Source organism: Agelaius phoeniceus, chromosome 5 (genome assembly GCF_051311805.1).
Source record: "Agelaius phoeniceus isolate bAgePho1 chromosome 5, bAgePho1.hap1, whole genome shotgun sequence".
NCBI classification, from domain to species: Eukaryota; Metazoa; Chordata; class Aves; order Passeriformes; family Icteridae; genus Agelaius; species Agelaius phoeniceus.
The window spans coordinates 25,047,302-25,068,138 of record NC_135269.1 but is presented as its reverse complement, the minus strand read 5'-3'; the positions used below and the strand labels follow the sequence as shown (position 1 = coordinate 25,068,138).

At 53.7% G+C, this 20,837-nt stretch overlaps 1 protein-coding gene across 1 annotated transcript; it reads left to right on the top strand.

The window, feature by feature from the left end:
• The first annotated feature begins 10,064 nt into the window (after nt 1-10,064).
• Nucleotides 10,065-15,398, top strand: TNFRSF13C (TNF receptor superfamily member 13C). The gene is made up of 3 exons (XM_054631825.2): nt 10,065-10,370; nt 10,781-10,942; nt 12,528-15,398. Exons 1-3 carry the CDS (start codon nt 10,259-10,261, stop codon nt 12,839-12,841), a joined length of 588 nt encoding a protein of 195 aa, XP_054487800.1. The 5' UTR covers nt 10,065-10,258; the 3' UTR covers nt 12,842-15,398.
• The last annotated feature ends 5,439 nt before the right edge of the window (nt 15,399-20,837 follow it).

The following is a 20,837-nucleotide window of genomic DNA, read 5'->3' as shown; positions in this document are numbered from 1 at the left end:
TGTGGAGATTTTCAAAGAGGAATCCCCCTCTCTGTGGTGAAAGTACCTGTGAGCTTTGCTGGTTTGACTGTTTCAGTTTGTGGATGTGTCTCTGTCAGTTAGGTCAGCAAAATCAGAATAAAAGCAGTTTAATTAGTATAGAAGGCTCATACCAGTTGCACTGGTGTAAGCTTTGGCTTCACAGTGCCTTTTTGAGGGGGATGGAACTAAATGAGGTTGTAATATGGTCTCCTCTGCTATGGCAGATTGACCCACAGGATTTCATTTTCAATCCAGTCCCTTGAAGGAGATTTTGCATCCTCAGCGTGCTAGCTGAACAGCTCACAGAGGTGATCTGTGAGAGATTCGGCACAAATCAGTTTGCTTGGCATTACCTGGTGGGATTACAGCTCTCTGCTGTGCCAGGTTTTCTAAGACTAACTCTGCTGCACCAGCAGTTAAATCAGACCAACTTTTAAGCATGATAAAACATTGTATGTTCAGTCTATACCAATGGGAGAGAAAGTCTGCACACTGAAATGGCACCTGTAGTAAAAGATCTCACTGTTCCTGGAATAAAGATCAGAGATAAATCCAACCCTGGGGATGTATCTGTCCCTTCCAAACCTTGAAACTGGTGCTAGAGTTTTAGATTCAAGGCCACCTCTGATATTTGCTTTTGGAACTCGTTAGAACTGGATGTCCTGCTTGCCAAGACCTGTAGTTTGAAGGGAGTGGCTGGCTTAGGTCAGCAGTGGTGCTTAGCAGCTGTGCTCAAGCTGCAAGAGCTCCTTGGTTGCTCTCATCATGACCACTGTTCACAGCAGTGGTGCACAAGAAGGGATTCCTGCTCTGCTGCCTGGAGCTGACTGCCAGAGCTGTGGCAGAGGTCAGCTCTGCTCTGCTGCCAAAAGCAAAGAAGAGCCTTCCTCATGTGGGGTTTTTAACTTGTCTTGATTTTGCAGGAGCCCTGGCTGGTTTCCAGCTGCTCTGTTTCTATTCAGCTGGCCCAGATCCCCTGGCAGTCCCCTCTGCACTCTGGGTGTTCTCCACTCCCCATCCTAAGCCGGTGTGCAGTGTTGCTGTGGGCCGCTGAACCACGGCCACTTTCCATTCAGTGGCCAGCTGTCCTTCCCTGGTGGGGAAAAGTGATTTATATGCAAGAGAAGGCAAGAGCTGGTACAGCCCAGAGGCAGGAGCCAAAACCACTGGATTCGTTTCACTTCTGTGGCTGATTTCTTGCATCACCCTGGGCACGCAAGTGAAAATTCACTGTGCCTCGAGTGAAAATTCACTGTGCCTCGCTTGCTCTGCTTCTACAGCAGGATCTGCCTCCACTGGGGGTGTGTAAGGAGGGCAAATTGACATTACTCTGGAGTTGCAAATTGGAATTGAGTGGAAACCGAAAAAAAAGGTGGAATTCCGAAGAAAACTATTTTTTTCTTCTTTAGCGGAGTTTGACTTTTACCCAAGTTCTTTGGGGGAGGGTTTAGTGGGGCCTGCTGGTTGGGCACCTCCTGAGATCAGCTGGTTTTGTGCTGCTCACATGCCTGGCTCCACTGCAGGGAGGCTGCCTGAAACTGGCTGCAATCCTTCTCAGAAGGCATTGCGGCATGGTTAGGTTTTGGTGTGAACTGGAACGAAACCACCCTCTGAAATGCTGAAATTCCCTGCACAGTTCAATTATCCTTGAATTGGCCAGCGGGGAAATCAAAGTCTCTGGATCTGTTCCTCGCTGTTAAATATTAATACGGCACGGCGATGCCAGGCAGGAAGGCATCCCCTCGGGTCAGCTCTGTGCAGGAGGGGCTGTCTTGGCTGTGAAGAACCGACCTGCGAGAGAGGTCGGGCACGGGGGACTCTGGAGTGATGTGACTTGCTCAGACGCCTTGGCAGCTGAGCAGCATGGGCTCCCAGCCCGTGCTGGGCCACGTTTCCTTTGCCACAGGCTCCTTCTGCAGGAGCTGCCACGTGCTGCCGTGTCGCATCCCTCGTTCCCCGGAGCTTACCGTGTGCTGGGCACTTTGAGAGGAGCCAGGCAAGGCACGGTGCCCCTGTGCCCCGCCCCGCCGCCTCCTCTGCCGGGGGAGCCAGCGGTGTGTGACAGCAGCCCGTGTTTTACATCCGTGCAGGCAGCCTCCCCGCCGGCCCAGGTGCAGCTGCGGGCTGGGTACCACAGCCCCGTGGGCTCTGCGTGTCACGGGAGGGAGCACCGAGGTGGGGCAAGGACAAAAACAACGAGAGAGAACACCTCCCCTTGGGAAACACGACCCTGATGAGCAGGGTCTGCTCCAGCCTCTGGACCCCAACACCCTCTTGGCACTACAACAAGCTGTGCCAGGGCCAGCTGAAGCACCTGTGCTCAGGCATGCTGGAAAAAACTAAAAAGCCTAGCCAGCATTAAGCTAAGAAGTCTTTTCCCATTTTCTTTCAGCATGGAGTACTGCTTTTCTATCTTCCCATGAAAGCTCTCTGGTCCTGCTATGTGCTCACTGTGCAGTGACAAGGTGACAGTGCTATGTTGTGACTGAGCCTGCCTTGCTCCTGCCCTGTGCTTGGACTATTGGAACATCTTGGGTGTTTGTTGAGGGCTGGCAGTCCTTGAGGCACTATCGTTGTCTGCACTGGTCAGCTCAAAGCTCTCCTGAACCTCCATGCTGGCCACTCTCCTAGTTTTGACAGCAGCATTGGCATTGCCCTAATGTGAATATTCAATTTTTCCCCCCATTGCTGTTTCTTTTTCTTGCTGTTCCAGAGATCACAGATGTGAAGCCAGGGCTGCTTTTGCCTAAGCTCAGAAACAACCTGTGGCTCGTGTGGTGGTGGAGTATCTCTCTTTAAAGACAGGTGCCAGAATCAAGTAATTAATCCTCATTCCCCTGTGGGACTGAGGGGTGACTCAGTGCCTCGAGCTGAGGCAGCTCGAGGATGCTGAACAGCAGAGGATCAAAGGCATTGGATCTGGGGAAGCCCTGGGATAGCACAGTGTCACAGGCACCTGTAAAGGCTCGATCTTGTGCACTTATCTCCAGGACTTTTTTTAGCCATGCAGGGGATTGAAAACTCTGCAGCCTTAGAGACAAGGCTGGAGCTGCCCTCACCTTGCTCCAGATGGGGTGTTTTCACTACCTGAGGTTGCCTTTTTACCTTTTCATTGCAACCCAACTTGTCCACCCTGAGCAATTCTCCCTCCTGACCTACAGGTCCCTCACTGCACACACTGTGTTTCTGTCTGGGTGAAAGGGAGGCTTAGGCACTGCCGACATCGAGCTGTGGTGGTGATGCACGTCTCTCTTGGGCATTGTGGCCCTCAGCATGCTGCGTGCCAGGCTGTGCCAGCATGGCTTGGCAGCCCTGAAGAAGTGCAAACAAGCCCCTACACCTGGCCTTGGGCTGCCCTGGCATCCATCATGCTGCTGTGTGAGCTGCTCACAGGGAAGGCAAGGGGAGCTGCTTGCACGCAGATGTTGTGTAATACAGACCTAGTTCAACACAAGTTTGCAGGCTGGGAAGCCTTTGCCCAGTCTAGGGGGAAGAGGAGGACCCTCTGGGACAAGGGCTGCTGCACTGCATCTTCTGCTCTGTGTTATAAAGGAGATGAAACATGAAGAGTGTGCTTTCTTCCAAACCTGGGTCTTACCCAGGTTGCATGTGGAGCATCACCTGTGAGAGAGCCCCTGAGTGTGCATGAGCTGTGGTTTGGCTGAGCTCAGCCACTGTATGGGACTAATACATATTGATGGTGTCCTATAAATTATATAGCCGGCATGTTCACCATCTGCTCTGCGCTGAAAGCTGACTGTGATTGAGATCTTCCCCACTTCCCAGAGCTTGACTCTTGCCGAGCTTGAAATGTGTGTTTGTATCTCCTGTAAGTGGTTCTGATTGAATCAGGTAAAGAGGGAATTTTTTAAGCAGGCTGCAATGTTCTCTGCACCCAAAGTGAGAGCTGAAGCAGCGGCCAGCATCCCATTATAAGGCGATGAGTAAAACTGAGTCTGATTTCATGTTAATTAGGTTCTAAAGGGACTGAATCTTGATTGCAGTGGTCATATCAAAGATTTTAAATAGTAATGCAAAAAGCAAAGGAAACCCCACAGTGATTCATATAAGAAGGGGAAATAAAGACGGTCATGGAGGAAGAAGGAGTTTGAGGGGGCCTGAATTGCTCTGCTGCCCAAAAGCAGGAGGGGATTTGAATCAGATTATCCTCATTAGATGTCTCTTTAAAGCATCATCAAGCCAGATGAATGGTCTGGGGGAGAGCTTGCAGGCATGGTGGCTGTGATTATCACCAGGGATTTGCAGTCCTAGTTATCTAGCTTAGAGACAAGATTATTAGGGGGTATAAAGCTGTTCCTGCCCTCAGCCTCTAATGTGCATTTTTAGGCTGGGTGATGGGAAACACTGAGTTGCTGCACAGCCCCTCTGAAGCCTGCCTGCATCCTCTGGTTGTCTAGCCCTCTGCAGGGCTGGCCAGGAGATCTTCCAGGGGATGGACAGGCAGCCTTCCCTGGGCACTGTGGCAAAGGGCACCAGCTCCCATACAGGGGCTTACACTGTGATAGGAAGTAGGGAAGGAATCTTGGGAGGGGGGATTTTATCCGCCTGCCTTGGCAGAACCGTTCACTCCCCACGGCATCTCCCTTCTTGTGACAGCCTGTGCCAAAGCAACTCATCCTTCCTCCAGCTAGAGCCTTGAAGCCCTGAAGGCTCAGAAGCTGGTGTGGCTGTTACAGAGGGAATGCCTGTGAGCTGTGAGGAGGGCTCTCCCCTTGAAAGGATATTGCCCACAGGTTCCTTGGAGTTCATCCTCAGGGGTGGTGGATATGGCACAGGGCTGCTGGCAGTCACTCTCCACCTCCTCAGCCCTGCAGCTGCAGCAGCTTTTCATCCTCCCTTTTATCTCCTTCCCTACTCTGTGTGTTGCACTCCTGATTCTTCTCTGACTTTGGCAGGATGGCCAAGGCATTGTGCCCAGGTGCTAGCCAGGAGAGGAGGTGCACAGGCCAAATCCACCTGTCAGTTCTCTTGTAACATTGCATCCTTAATACACTCGTGGAAATTCATAGCATTGCTCTGCACTCAAGCCTGTACAAGTAAAATCACTCTGGCCTTTTTACACCAGGCTGAACCTAAAGGTCTGTTGGAAGCTGTAGAATATTGTAGAGGTGCTGGGCAAAGTGTGGCTTTGGTTTTTGGCTCTGGAGTCATCTGCTGGAGGTTCATGCCTTGAGAGTGAAGTGGTAGGGCTTCCCACTGTGAGTACTGGGGAGATTTCTGCCTCAGCATAAAGGATGCCTGACCTGGCTGAACCCATCTGTGGTTTTTCCTGTGAAAAACCTAAGGTTTTGTCCTGTGGCAGCACATCACCCTCAGCCACTGGTTTCTGTTTTGGTGCTGGAGGTGCTGCTTGGCCCTGTCGCAGCATGTGAACACTCCCTATGAACAGTCACAGGACAAACTCGGGGGGCACTTGCCCCCTGTTCCCAGTTGCCCAAGGGAGACAGAGCAAGATGCCAGCTCTCCTCAGGATGGGGGTGGGGGCAGCATCCCTGCTGCAAAGCAGAGTGGGCAGAGAGTTTGAGTACTGTTTGTTCACATTCAGGCAGAAGAGCCAGGCTCAGCTAATGCTGTGTTGCTCATGATGGGGGAGGGGGGAGGGCTTGCAAGAGCCAGGGCAGTGCCAGGGATCCAAACCTCACTGAGTCCCCCCCACACTCTGCAGAGCAGCAAAAGCAGCCAGTACAGCAGCTGGAAACACCCCTCACTCCTCCCCACCAGGGGAGATCAAGGGCTCAACCCCTCCGGGCTGGATCAGACAAGGGAGGGAGGTTTTTCCCATGTACTCTGTGCTGCTGTGTCCCTCTTGGGCTCCATGGATCAGGGAGGGGGCATGGGCAGAGGGAGTTTGAGCTCAGGAAGGGTTGACTCACCCTTCTGTAACCCCAGAGGGTTCTTCAACAGGCAGCACACTGAGAAGGCTAATTTGGGTGTTCAGCATTATCATGGTCCCTTTGCAGAGGGAGGCAAGGACACCTTTTGTTTCAGCCTTGCAGACAAGCAGAGCTCCAGGGACATATAAAGAAGGAGCAGGGAGACAAATTCCACTCAACAGGGTGGGGCACTGCCCCACACCAAACACCCCATGCAGGTGGCTGAGCAGTGTCACAAACCCCCTTGATAGGAAGCACCTACAGAGGAATCTGAGATTTAGAGTGACTGTGAATCTCTTTAAACCTTTGGTTTCTCGTATTATTCCTAAAATCTTCCCAGATTTTGTCCCTAAGCCCATCTGGCTTTAGGAAGGATCCCAGTGGATCCTGAGGAGAAGGCTTATGCTGGAGCTGTGAGAAATCTGCTCCTAATAGTGGTCCTTTTTTTAGCCATAGTGGTACTTTTTGGGAAGGGATGTCTCCCACCAGCCAGCAAAGGAGTGTTGTGAAAGGGTGCTGGGATGAGGTGCTGAATGGGCTTTGGGGATTGGCTCCAGCCAAGGCATTCTACTGGACCATCTGAACGGGGTGCAGGTGTCAGGCTGTGCCAAAATGTTCCCGGGGCGCTGGGTGCATCCTGTCAGAGGTTTGTCCTGAGGTAACTGGGTCTGCTCAGTAAACACCTCGCAGCTTCTCTGATCGACAAGCCTTTGGGTTTCCGGTGTGCACGAGCACAAGGTGAACTTTCGGGGGATATTTTCTGCTACACGCGGTTTTGCAAGTGCGTGCGTGAGTCACTTCACCTCCCCCTGACACCAGAGGAACTGCTCACACGAGTCCAGTCACTCATGTGTGCATGAACCCTCACAGGCCATTGCCAGCCCTCCACGCTCCTGGAGCACCAGCACTGCCCTGTCCCCCACCTGTCCCAAGGATCTCAGCTGACCTCAGCCAAAGGCAGCCCTCCAGGTGTGGGATGGGAGCAAATGGCACTGGAAATCAAACTGTCTGACTCTGAGATGAAGACGTAATTCTTGAATCGCTCATTTGATATCTTTTCTGGTTTATTTGTTTAATAAAAGGACTTAGCCAGAGACCCAGGCTCCTGGGGTTTTCATTTCTCTGCAGAGGAGATAAGAAAAGCGCATTTCCTTATCCAGTGAGTCATTTTTTCTGCTCTTTAATTATGCATTTGTGCGATTATCAAGCGTATTCAGCTCTGAGATGCAAACAGCTCGAACTACTCACGAAGCTTTAACTTTTGCTATTCCAAAAGCGATCAACCACAGTTATGAAAGGCAGGGGAGGCAAAGATGGGAGAGACGAAAAGGGGGACAACTGATGCCCAGAACCCAGGCCGTGCTCATGGGCAGGCCCACATGTGAGTGCTGCTGGCGTAGTCAGCACTGGTTTTCTCCTTGAGTAAGCATTATCATGTGTAAATTCAAAAATATCTTCTTGGCCCAGGAGGAGGTGGACAAGCCAGGACGAGGGCAGGGCAGGGAAGACCTGTAGAGCCTGATAAAGAGGGATGAGAAAATGGGGGGGAATAGGGTAACGTCAGTGGCAGCAATGAGGCTGCAACCTCCTTCCATGTAACAGGACCTGGGAGCATGACAGCTGCCATCCCTGGGCTCCTCACCATGAGTTTGAAACTTCAAGTTTTCTTTCCATGAAATGAGATCTGCTGGCTCCTGCGCTTTGAGGTAAATCTTGCCCTCCATGTTGAAAGCACTGTGTAGGTTACTTGGTTTGGGCTTTCCCCAGCACGTATGTTTGACTGGGCTCACAGAGTTAATCTGTAAGTATGGTACAGCAGATGCTGGGAACCACTTCTCACCCTGCACTTTAAGCCAAGCAGGGAGGAGAGACAGGAGGAAGAGGGGCAAGGTGACAGTCCTGTGGTGGGACCCACAGAAATAGGGGCTGGGGGTTCCTGAGAGATGATTGACATGGGGAAAGTACAATGGGGGCATTTGAGAGGTGAGGAAAACAGGGATGATGGAGAAGCATGCCTCTGGGAAAAGGAGATTAGCAGATGGAAACACCCCAGGGCAAGAGGAACAGCAAAGCCTTTGGAGCAGGGACGTGGTTTGGGGATAGGTATCCTGACAGAGCACCAGATGTTTTGTGGGGATCCTCTGCCTACACGCATGTCCCCAGTCCCACCAGCCCACAAGGCAAGGTATTTTCTTTGCCCTAGACCCTAACTTGCACTTCTGAGAGCTGCCTACTGGGGACAGTGAAGATTCCAGGTGCCCTCTCCTTGCCAGGTCTCTCCACTGTGGAGCTCAGATGTTGACTGGAGTGAGCCTTGGCTTTTATTTTATTTTCCCCCCTGCTGTGGGTCATGGCTCTGCATCACAGCTTTCCATCCCTTCCCACTGCTGGACACTTGACTCTCCAACTCCCATGCCTGCAGCCCAGCCCTGGTCCTCACCTGGGTTGTGTGAGAGGCAGAGGGTCAGCTGCAGTGGGATATGGAGAGATGTGCTGCTGCTTGACCCAGCTCCCCCAGCAGGTACGAGCAGGGCAGAGCCTGCTCACGGCAAGCATTGAGGCAGAGGCTGCTGAGCTCTCTGTGCCATTTGTGCCTCAGGGCTCTGCTGAGAGAGGGAAGTGCTTGGCATGCCCCCACTCGACTGGGGAGTTTTGACTAAGATGGAAAGGGAATAACTGAGCCACAGGCACAAGAATGGCCAGCCTCTCACAGCTCCTCTGGCAGCCATTCCTGCTGGCATGGCACAGGGGTGAGGGATCAAGCACCTGGGCACACTGACTGGAAGGGGACGTGGAATCATGGCAGGTTTGGAACTGGTGGGCAGTGACCAGTTTTTTTTTGGGACTTTGGCTTGCCTGGAGTCCTACAGTGCCCATGGTGGGGCTGAGACTGTGTTGGGGCTGCTTTGACATTGCTATGATGCAAACTATCCCCTGGAAATGACAGTGGCAGGGAGGGAGATGTGCTGTAGAGCAGCTCCTCCCCTGCAGGGCATGGGGCACCAAAGAACTGCACTCGGGCTGAGATCTAGCATGGGGAGCTGGTGACTGCATCCTGCCAGAACTTCAGGAGGTGGGATGTGAAGCCTGTGGGCTCAGCTTGTCCAACAGTCACCTTGAGCCAGAGCACCCTTTAGATTTTTCCTCCTCCCCTCCCAGCCTTGATCCAGGACAGTGGGCAGTAGAGGCCTTATCAGGAGTCCAGATGCTGTAGCTGCTGGAAGGATGGGACTCCAAAAAAGCCCTATTAGGGATCTCCTGGGAAGGGCAGGTTACCGGTGTTGCTTCCCTCAGCTGAGAGCCAGCAAACAACTCTGGCTGGCCTCTTTCTTTCCTATGGAGTGAAGAAAAAGAGTATGTGACTTTTGTTCAGTAGGAATGGAAGAGATTCACCTACAGCACTGAAATCCATCTCTTTGGGTCTCAAGCATCAGGCTTTGATGTGTGGGTATTGGTGGCAGAATAGTTCACCTGCTCCTGATCAGGAATACCCGAGACTATTAAAGGGTTTTTTTAGTCCCTTCCAATGGTTTGAGGACCAGGCTTGCTTGGTGTGACCTGCTTTGCCCGTGCCCTGCACATTTACTGAGCAGAACCAGATTTGAACCCCAGGGAATGAGACATGGCTGAGGAGCCACAGGTCTAGGTCTGCGTTGGAGAGGATGGAGAGAGCAAGGTGATGGAGAGCACCTTCAGTAGGGGTGGAGAACATACAACAGCTGGCCTGATTGCAGAGCAGTCACTGGCAGGATGTGTTCTCAGGGCAGTGGGAGCTTTTAAAAGGGGAAAAACATCAGTACCCTTTCACTCCTTTTCCCCTCTGGTCCTTTGCATTTTCAATCCAAGCCAGATCTGTGCCCCTGGGATGGAGTCTTGTAAAGATCTGTGCACAGGAAAGTCTCCTGTAGACACTGGAGGGGTCATTTCAGCGTAAGCAAAGGAGGGGGCAGGCTGGGGGACATGCCTGGGCTAAGGGCAGCACGCAGGTGGGCAGGGGAGGAGTGAGGATCAAGGAGGTCAGGCTGGGACACAATACCCCTGGGTATAAGGCTGAGGCACACAGGGGGCAGTGGGGATTTCGGCGGCATATTTTGGAGGAGAGGGGTAGTTTGAGGGCACATTGCAAAGGCAGGCAGGGGAAGGGCTTGCTTGCTTGCTCTCCTCCTCCCTGGTGAAGATCCGCCCCAGGCCAAGCACAGTGATTGCGAGCCCCAAGGGAGACGACGCAGCTTGACAGACTGTATCTCCCTCTGCCACGGGGCCTGGGGCACTGCGATTTCACACTCCGGCGGCCCTGTCACTGCTACGCCCTGCAAGAGCTGGGCTCTCACTCCCACTCTGCCATGTCCTCATCAGGAAAAGCTGCCATTGCCCCCTCCTGCCTCTCCTTCGAGTGCTTCGACACCCTGACCAAGTCGTGCATCAAGTGCTCCGACCTGTTCCAGGACAACACAAGTAAGAGGACAAGGGCAGCTGCAGTCTGAGCTCCCCAGGGCGGGGTGGTGGTGGGCCAAGGAGGCTGAGGGTGCCCCAGGGGTGGGCAGGTGGAAGGCACCTTCTCCTGAGGATGGCTATGGAAGTGGCAATGGAGGATGGAGCACCATCTTCACCTAAAGCAGAGGGGAAGAGGGCAGCCAATTCCAGTGAGAGGAACATGGTGTAGGGAGAACTTGGATGATCCACCCCGGGGATCTCATCAAGCAGGGGGATATTTTGTTGCTGGTGGCAGGTGGGTCACAGTTAAGTGCCACACTTCTTCCCTGCGACCGCAGCTGGCAGGCCAGCCAGCCAGGTGAAAAATGCTGCTGCCCTCCTTCCTCCTTCAGCTTTCCCCCTCCTGACACTACCGGCATCTCACCCCACAGCAGAGCCTACCCTGGCACCCACCCTGAGCAGCACCTTCCTGATCTTTGGGGTTCCGGTGGTGGTGGGGCTCATCCTGGTTCTGGCTGCCGTCTGTGTCTTCCTGGCCTGTAAGGAGGGAAAGCAGAGGAGAAAGAGGAAGGCAACAGATGAAGAGGACAAAGGTAGGAGACGTGTTCCTCCTCCTCTCCCTCTCACAACACCCTGAGGACCCTGGGGTAGGTGGGATCACTTACTGCTGGCTCCACTGAGGCACAGCCCAGGCTAGCTCCTCCACCTCAACATCAGCTCCACAGGCATCCCATAGCATTTTGGGGCATCTGAATCACTGCCTGAGTGACAGTGTCCTGCATTCCCTGGGAACCTATGCTTGTACCTGACTGCCAGTGCAACCCTGCTGAGCCATCCCTCCCTTTGCTGGATCTCCCTGTGCCTTTGTTTGCTTAAAGCATGTCCTGGCACCATGCCCTCTTCACAGGGGACACCTATGGGGCACTGGTAAGTAGGAGCTTTGTGAGCTCACTGGTGAGAGCCCTCTTCCCCCACTAGCCAGAGGAGGATGGATAGAGAGTAGTGGGGGCAGTGGTGGACACCTGGGGATGGCTCCAGAGGCAGCCTCTCCCTGTGGCGCTGCAGTGGGTTCCCATGTGGACCACCCAGCTTGCTTCTTGTGCTTGAGATGCCCAGCATCCTCCAACATGCATCCCAAAGACCTCAGTGGGATGTCAAGGCCAGCCCCATTGACAGTACACTGCATCACTGCACAGGGTTATCTGGTGCATCAAAATTAGGGCTGGCATTCAAGGAATGGGCCTGAGCCTTTCCTAGCAGGGTACTTCCAGGAGAGTAAGGCCACAGTGCTCCATGATGGCCCATTTTGTTGGGGTGGCTCTTTTCTCTGTTGGCAGCCCCTGCGCTGGCACTGATTCAGCCTTGAACAATCTTATCCAAAGTGGTCTTGCCTGGCTTCACCCCTCCCCATTCCCAAGGAGGGGGTATGGCTGCCCAGGACCCCCAAGAGGGGCTGCCACAGAGGGATGCTGGCATTCACCACTGCCCTACGACCCGGGTGGTGTCCACAATGGGGCAGCTGGTCCTGGTGCCCGGGCTTGCCTGCACCCTTCTGGCACTGCCGGATGGTGACTCAGAGCAGGGGGACATTACCCGGGGCCTTTGTGCTCTGCGACAGCCTGTGACGCACATGCCTAGGAAAAATACCAAAAGCGAAAGAGAAGGGAGAAATCCAGCAGTGAGAGAGATCTGGCCACTATGGAGAGTGTCGGAGACACTACTCAGTCTCCTGTTGCATACCCTGGTCCACATCCCCCATGTCCCCCAAGGCTGCACCACAGCAGGCCCAGTGCTGTGGCACTGGATGTGTGGGAAGTGGCAGGAGGCTTGGGGCTGGAGGCACACGCCTGCTTTCAAAGTGTGTAAACAAATCTATTTTTAAGTGGGAGGGAGTCGGGGAGGGCAAGCTGCCACGGGCTGGGCTTTTCTGCTGCCAGCAGGGTTGAGAGAGAGGACTCAAAGTGGAAGTGCAAGTTTCGGCCCTTCCCTCTTGCCTTTTAGCGGGGGGGAAAGCCCATTGGTTGTAAGCAGGAGAAATTCTGCAGCAAGAGATGTGGGAACCTTGCAGACTCCTCCTGTTCCAGATCCATCTTCTCCCCTAGGGACAGGACCATCTCCCTGGGACCTGCCTGACCCCACTCCATGAGCCCAGTAACCCCTTTTCTTGTCCCTTCCCAGAAAACATAGACACTACCAGCCCCCTGCCCAGCCAGGACTCTGCCATGCCAGAGGGAGATGGAGCCCTGAACCCAGCCCCATGCCTGCATCTTGCTGGGAGCCTGAAGATGCTGGGGCCACCCAGGAAAGCCAGGGCAAAGCAGGGGCCGTGCTGCCAGGGCGATGCTGATGGTGACATCATTCTGCTCTCTGCTGTGTACCCCCGGCCTGAGGAATGCAACCACAGCTTCCCGCTGCCCGCCACTGAGCTGGGGGCCACAGCACTGGTCACCACCAAAACTACCCAGAACTGTGCCAGAGAGGAGACAGTCTGAGGGCAAGGGCAATGCAGCTGGAGTGCTCTGGCCAATCCCTGTGGACACTGACTGTCTGTTCCGGGGACAAGTGAAGCCTTCCATGGGTTTGAGCTCTGTGAGGACTAAGATCAGCCATTTAAGATGACTGTCCTTTTTGTGCTGCGTCCCAAGTTACACCTGTAAATGCTGGAGGAAGCCAAAGTGGATCATGCTGAGTTACAATGAACTGTTGACAGCTGCCATGGCTGAGCCATTGGGAGGTGGCAGAGACACAACCTGTGAGGATGGAGTGTGGCAGGGACTGCTGTGCCATTTGTAAGGCAGCCATTGTGCCTGGACAGGTCTCCTGCTGGATGGGTAATTGCTGGGAACATGGGGCTGGAACACCAGAAACTGCAGGGGAAATGGAAGCAGGGAGTTACTTTAGGACCAAATCCCACACAGCAGTAGCTCGATTTTTGCTGACCTCAATAAAAGGACACCTCAGGCCGTACGAAGCAAGACACACTCAGCAACTACTCCATTTGCAGTCCTGCCACCCTCTCTTCTGCACTCTGTGATACTCATGTCTTCCCACCCTCTGGGCTCTCTCAGACGGTGGCAGGCATCCACCGGCATTCATGGGAACCCCCTCCACAGCCAGGTACCCTGGGGATAGGAAAAAAGTTCATCTTCCCAAGCACTGAAGAGGGGAAAAAATCTGTCCTTGCTCTGACCTGTAGTCCCCTGAAGTTAGGGAGGACCAGGGGCAGGCAGTGGAGACAGCTAGTCCAGAGGAGCTCCCTGAATGTGTCATTACAGCCCCAGACAACCGTCACTCCAGCTCACTGTCGCTGCAGAAATACCGTGTGTCACTTGGGATGGATGCTTCCACACTGCACAAAAGCAGTCAGGGAGGGATGTGAGCGTAGGCAGGATGACTTAATATATGACAGTGTCCTCGAGGCTTTGCCTGTGTGCCAGAGCTGGCCAGCGCTGCTGATCCCAGGCATTTCCCCGTAGGTGGGTTTCTTCACCCGCCTGTAAGTGGCTTTACTGCATGGGAAGGGCTCTCTTAGGGAAATGAACTCGTTAGTGTGGGATTGCTGATTCTGAGTAATTACAGCAGCTGATGCCCACTGGCTGAACAGAGACTCTGGGTTGGGTGAGGAGCCCCTGGAGAAGGTGATTAGTCACTTAGAAGTGCTTTGAGGGGTTATTTACATGAAGCACCATCTCTGGGTCTGCTCTTCCTTAGATGAGGTGGCTTCCTCGTCCGGGAAGTTTTGGACACTGAACGGAGCTGGACAAGCAAGGTGTGGGGGCACTGACACCAGGCACTAATGGGTCACCGAATGCCATATTCCCAGTAGGGTCAGTTGGAGGTACTGTGTGGAGGGGATATCCCTCTGATGATGGGAAGGTGACTCCCTGCCCAAGCCTGAGTTCTCTCTGGGGCTGCAGGACAGATGCTACTGTTGAAAGGGGACCACCTCTCTTCTCCCCTTTCTGCACCACTGCCAGACTCATGGCATCTGTCCCATAAGGGCAACCACAGGTACTGCCACAAGTGCCAAGGCCAAAATTACTCACCACAATTCCTTCCCCAGATCTTAACAGACTGGCAGAGATGAACCCTCATCTGACTGAGGGTCTGAATGATCCAGGGTGGGATGGATCCCCATCTCAGCCTTGGGGCTGAGGATGGTGGATGAGGTGGTCCATGTGCCCAGTGACTGTCTCCTGGGGCTCCAGACACCTGTGGCAGAAACTGGAGGCTCAAAGGCTGGTGTTCCCGCTACCACACCAGCCATCCTGCCCTTTGCAGAGGAGCTATTGCCATGGCATGAATCAGACATCTCTTTATCCTCATCCTCATCTCCTCATCCACGCTCCACACCCAACCCTGTGAAGTAACTTCAAACAACCTTTGTGTATCTGGAGTAGGGGAAAGAGCCGAAGCCAGCTTGGGAGATGTTTTGTCACTAGAAGGACTAGATTTGTCACTAGAGGATTGCTTTTGGGAGACAGAGCAACCTGTTTCAGGGGAGATGGGGGTGATACAGAAATTGAGCAGAACTGTCAGAAGCCACTTCCACTTCCTTCCCAGTGACAGCAGCAGCCCAGCCCTGTGGATGCACTGCCCACCCCAGATGATCTAGGAATTTAAAAAAGAAACCCCATACAAATCCTATTGAAAAAGCTCCTCTTTCTACTCAGATAAGGATTTCTCTTCTCATTTCTGCTGGAGCTTAAGCCCTATGGACATCTCCCTGGTACGGGATGCCACTGGCATTTGCAGCACGCAGAGTGACAATTGGATCCACACTGTATTCCTCAACCACTGAGTGCCCTTGGATCTCCTCTCTGTTATGGCATGTGAGGTGTCTTCCCTGCATCATGTCTGCCTGACTGCCAGGTGTGGTGGGGCAGTGCTCCCCTTCTGCCCAGGAGGGATCTGTAACCTGCTCTGTGCACTTCTCCACCCTTACATACAGGGCACAGGGTTGTCCATTTTGTCTGCATGAAAAGCCAAGGGAATAGAAATTAACAGTATGGCAGTGAAAATTAAAGAATAAAGTGAATCCATTGTCAATGCATGCTCAGAGGTCTGATTGGGGTCCCCATTTTCCTGGCTTTAGGGGTCTCCAGCATGAGAGGTCCGTGGGGTACAGCAGGGATTTGAGTTGAAGAGGGTTCCCTGGCAGTGGCTTTATCAACACATCCCCTATCCATGGCCACCTGCATGGCCACCTGCATTTCCCCACAGCCATGCCAGGAGCTGGCCATGAGGACAAGGACTGGGGAAAGTCTTTTATTTGGGGGGTGGTGTGGGGATGTTGCCTGTCTTTAACTTTCCATAGCAGTTTCTCACTTCCCTCTGTGGGGCAGGAGCTGTGCTTCCTCCTCAGCCTGGCATTCACCCCAGTGCCTGCACAACTGCCTTGAAAGGCTGGTGAAGCTGGGCTTCACCTGGCTGCACGCAGGGGCTTGAGGCTTCAGAGGCAGCCAGGGGAAAGTCTGAGGAAACCCCTGGGCAAGAGAAAGTAATTGAGGCTAAAACCCTCCTCCCTGCAGAATCACCTCAGTATCTCCCTAGACATTTCAACTCCACAACCTCCACTGAGGTCATGAGCATATCTGAGCTCCTGCAAGTTTCACCAAAAATGCTGGTGGTAAAGGAAAGAAGCCTTGGTGTCCCTATGGACATGGGTTTGGTTTTGTCCATGGTCCTAGAGGCAGGAGCCAGCTGGCCAACAGAACATGGCAGTGTTCTCCCTTTGAGGAGAGGGAACACCTGGCCAAAGGTCTTCTGCAGCCAAACCCTTCACATCTGCCAAACCCTTCTCAATCCCATAGGCTCCCCAGACTCCAAAGTGAGGCTTTCCTCCCTCACTTGCTCCTCTCCACTCCCATTACTGGTTCACCCAGCAGTGTAGAATCCTGATAGTTCACTCACAGGCCCAACTACTCCAGCCTAAAGCCCCCTCAGGCCCCTGCAGACCCAGCTTGCCCCTCCCTGGGCAGTCCTTGACAGTAGGCAGGGCAGGCAGGGCAGGTGGGCACCATTTCATCCCATACACAAAGTAATGCCCCAATGGCAAACGTCCAACAGGGTCCGTCTGTCTCTGGGTGCAGCCTCTGATCCCCCCTTGCTGCAAGGACGGGGCTGTGGGGCCACCCCATCGTCTGCTTGAGGAACATGGATCTCATCCCATCCCCAGGAACCTTTCCCATCGCTCATTCCCAGCGCCAGCCGTGGCACAGCCACACGTGGGTGCTCCTGCAATGCTCGGGGGGCACCCGTGGGAGGCCGTGGGAGGAGAGGCCAGCGGTCCCGGGGCGCCCGCCACGAGGTGGCACTGACACCACACACCGCAGGGAGAGGCCGCAGGGCCAGTGCCCCAGGATTGCCGGGGGACCAGGGACAGCCAGGCAGGCTTGTGGCCAGCGCCACTTGGGCCAGACGGAAGGGTGACAGCGGGGTCTGGCTCTGTGCGACCACACAGCCTCTGGGCTGCCCAGGAGAAATGGTCGCTGGTGGCTGGACACCTGTGGGGCAACCAGAGGCACAGAGAGCTGCTGCTCCATCCCCCAACAGCACTGAGCACCTCGACCATCGTCCTGCTCCCTGAGCAGCCCATTCCCAGTGCTGTCAGACCTTTCTGAGCATTCTCCAGGACACAGACCTGCCACCCAGCACCTCTCTTCTCTATCCCTCCCTGTCAGTCCCTGCCAAAAAGGAAAATACAGTTCTAGCCACAAGTTCCCCAGGTGGAAAAGGCCAGGGCTGGAAAGAAAGGGCTGGCCAGCTCCCTGTGCGATGCTGTCAGGAGACCACAGCCTTCCTGATGCTGCTCATCAGCATCCCTCCCTAATTGCTACCCAGTGCCTAATGACAGTAATTAGGAAGAACGAAGCTGCCTGGGGACTGGAAGCGCTGACGGAGTTGGGGGAGACAGATGGTGTTCGCACTTAAAGAAAGATTGAAAAAAATTTCCACTCAGCTTCGATCAGCCTCCTTTTCCTTTGCTTAGTGTCAGGATCACTTCAGTCCACAGGCATACCAGGGAGAGGCAGAGATGTTGCCCTGGTCATTTTCAGACACAGTATCTGCACACACACACACACACACACACACACACACACACACACACTCACTCAGAACTGCCGGTATTTTCGAGTGCCGAAGGAGCTGTGGGAGGGGGCGCAGTGCCTGCCTGGGTACCTGGCACGGAGGGGATTTCCTCACTGCTTTTGTGGGCTGGCGCTCTCCCCTGGGGCCGCCCCCACGGCTCCCGGCTTTGCTGGCTGTGATCAGAGCAGCTTCCCAAGGGTATCAAGTGAGGGAACGGCCCAAAACCACCTGAGTGGCTGTGGTGAGCAGACAGAAGCTCTCCTGGCAGAAAGAGCTGGCCAAGGGACAGCCCCACATTCTCCCCATCACTGTGGAGTGAAGACACAACACTGGGCTTTCCAGGGAGCACCCAAAACTGTACCTCAGCAACCAGAGCACTTGGACAGGGACTGCAATGCACTCAGCTTTACCTGCCTGGAGAAACCCCACCTGCAGGAAACTCCACCTGCAGAAAACCCCCTCCAAACCCTTTCACACAGCCCCTTCTGCCCAAGTCCTGGGGTGATGCCACCTGCCTCCAGAGCTACCTGCCAGACTGCAGCTGCACCTGTGCACAGAGATGATACTGGGCTGTGAGGGAAACACCCCTCGTGCCCCTTAGCAGCTGTCCCAAATGCTCTCAGGATGCCCAGGACCTTCATTCCCCAGAGCACCCTGGGGATGCAGGGTCAGAGTTATGCTAGGTAGGGAAGACACTCAGCCTCATGGAGAAGGATGCTCAGCCCTGCACTATGGCATCAGCCTGGCCCCATTCAGGGGATGCTCCAAGGAAAGGCCCAAGGCAGGCATAGGGCAAACCTGCACATCCCCTGGGCTTTGGGAGGGCAACTTCTCCTTCTCCCACAGCAAATGGGGTAATCTAAAACCCATTCTGCATCCTGGCCACAGCTAGCGAGGCGAGTAGAACCTTGCCGAGTGACACAAACCTCATGTGACACCTGAAGTGATCGGTGGTGACAGGCAGATTGTGCAGGGAGAGCCTCTGCACTCCTTTCAAGGTGCCGCTGTGACAGGGACTGACCCCTCTCTTTCACAGGGACACCTCCAAGGAATGCAGGGCTCTCCTCCTGCTGGGAAACTGGCATTCCCAAAGGGCTGTGGAAGTGGACACAGGATGTGGAAGAACCCCAAAAATAAGGATCCAGTTTTGGACCCCCCTCAAAAGGGTCATCTGGGCAGCAAGGTGGCTGGTGCCAGAGCTAAAACACATGGTGCAGCCTGCCCTGCTCCAAGCTGCATTTCATCCTCCCCTCCCTCTCCTGCCGTATGTTATTTCTTCTTTTTTCCCTCTTTTTCTGAGCATGGGGCCGTGATGAGAGCCCAGGGTGCAGCCACAGGGGTGCAGAGGGAGGAGGTCACCAGCAGTGGGGTGCTATGGGGACGGAGCCCCATGTCCTTCACTGCTGTCTCCAGTGTCAGCTGGCCACAGCTCCCTTGCCGCTGACAGGAGCTATTCTGAGCCTGGATCAATGGGTAAGTGTGGGGGTTTGGGTGACAGCCATGGGAGGCATGTTGGGAGGAGGGCTGCAGGCAGGGAAGAGCAGGTGGGATTTCTCAGGAGATTCCCCCATCTACCCCCCCAAGACACACGCTCTGCTGTCCTGTAAGGTTTCAGTGATGCAGATGTCTTTCTCATTTCCTTCCCTACGGGGGGTTGCAGTCTGACTGGGTCCCACTACCCAGATGTCACTTCCTGATTCGAGAAGTGCCGGCATTTTGTGGAGTGGCAAAACTCCAGGATGAAGGCACCTGCAGCCAAAAACTGTGGCCAAGACTGAGCTCAGGATGGCAATTTAAATAGGGTTTTATAGTGGGGGTGACACACAAAAGATCATCTTCCTCCTCCGCCAAAAATAATTGCCATTCTTATTCTGTGACAATAATAATATTTGGTAAGGCTGTTAATTCTTTGTGAAGTGAGGATAATTTTAAAGCTGGTGATTTAAATTCAGCACTGCAAAAGTTTTTGGATAATTAAAAAAAAAAAAAAGCTGTTTTCCTTAACTGAAAGGTTTGCCTTCTCCATTAGCATTTCCAGTGATGTCCAATAGTTTCCCATTAGCAAATTTGCAGATGATACCAAGTTGGAGGGGAATATCATTCTGCTGGAGGGCAGGAGGATTCTGCAAAGGGACATGGACAGACTGGATAGACAGGCTGAATCCAACAATATGAGGTTGAACAAAACCAAGTGCTGGGTCCTGAACTTTGGCCGCAACTCCCTGTGCACTACAGGCTGGGACAGAGTGGCTGGACAGCAGCCAGACAGAAAGGGACCTGGGGGTTCTGGTTGAATATCCAGATGTCTGAGTGGCCAAGAAGGCAAAAGACATCCTGGTCTGTATCAGGAATAGCGTGGCCAGCAGGACTAGGGAAGTGATTCTTCCCCTGTACTTGGCACTAGTTAGGACATAGCTTGAGTCCTGTGCCCAGTTTTGGGCCCCTTAATTTAGAAACAATACTGAGATGCTGGAGAGTGTCCAGAGAAGGGCAATGAAGCTGGAGAAGGGGCTGGAGCACAAGCCCTGTGAGGAGCAGCTGAGGGAGGTGGGATTGTTTGGCCTGGAGAGGAGAATGCTCAGGGGTGACCTGATCACTCTCCTCAAATACCTGAAAGAAGGCTGTGGCCACGTGAGGGTCGGACTCTTCTCCCAGGCAACCAGCAACAAAACAAGAGGTCACAATCTCAAGCTTCACCAGAGGAGGTTTAGGTTGGACATTAAGTGGAATTTCTTCAGAAAAAAAGGTGATTGGGCATTGGAATGGGCTGCCCAGGGAGGTGGTGGAGTCACCCTCCCTGGAGGTGTTTAAGGAAAGACTGCAGGTGGCACTCAGTGCCATGATCTGGCCATGGTGGCGTTCGGTCACAGGTTGGACTCGATGATCTCAGAGGTCTTTTTCAACCTCATTGATTGGGTGATTCTGTGACAAGGGCCTCAACCCTCGTAGAAGGGATCCAGTCTCCTTTCCTGGAGAAGAATGAGCGCATGAGGGAGGCTGCAGCTGGTCACCCTCGCTGGCCTCTCATGGCCACCACTGCCCTCCCTTGATGGTGGCCCTAGTTTATTTGCAATGTGAGCTGATAAAAACATTTCCTTCCCCAAATAAGAGGGAGCATCATTTTGTCACTGAACAATCCTGTCATGGACAGTCAGAAAGAACTGGAGCAGTGGATTGGGATGAGGGGGAAGTAAAAACCTGTTAACTCCCTCCCAAACCCCTTTCAGAGCCACAGCCCCAGCCTCTCTACCCCCTTAATACACTCCTGATGAATTCCCTTTTGTCTTTCTTCCTGTCCCTCACCACTAATAAAAAAATTAAATCTATAAATGCTTCTGGGGTGACACATTTCCCAGTGTATTCCCAGGAGTGGTCTCTCTGGGTTTGCTCTTCAGC

Excerpts from the sequence above, each read along its gene's own strand:
- TNFRSF13C (XM_054631825.2), top strand. The coding sequence starts at position 10,259 with ATGTCCTCATCAGGAAAAGCTGCCATTGCCCCCTCCTGCCTCTCCTTC. Across the intron at positions 10,371-10,780 it reads CCTGTTCCAGGACAACACAA|CAGAGCCTACCCTGGCACCC; the intron begins GTAAGAGGACAA and ends CTCACCCCACAG. Across the intron at positions 10,943-12,527 it reads AACAGATGAAGAGGACAAAG|AAAACATAGACACTACCAGC; the intron begins GTAGGAGACGTG and ends GTCCCTTCCCAG.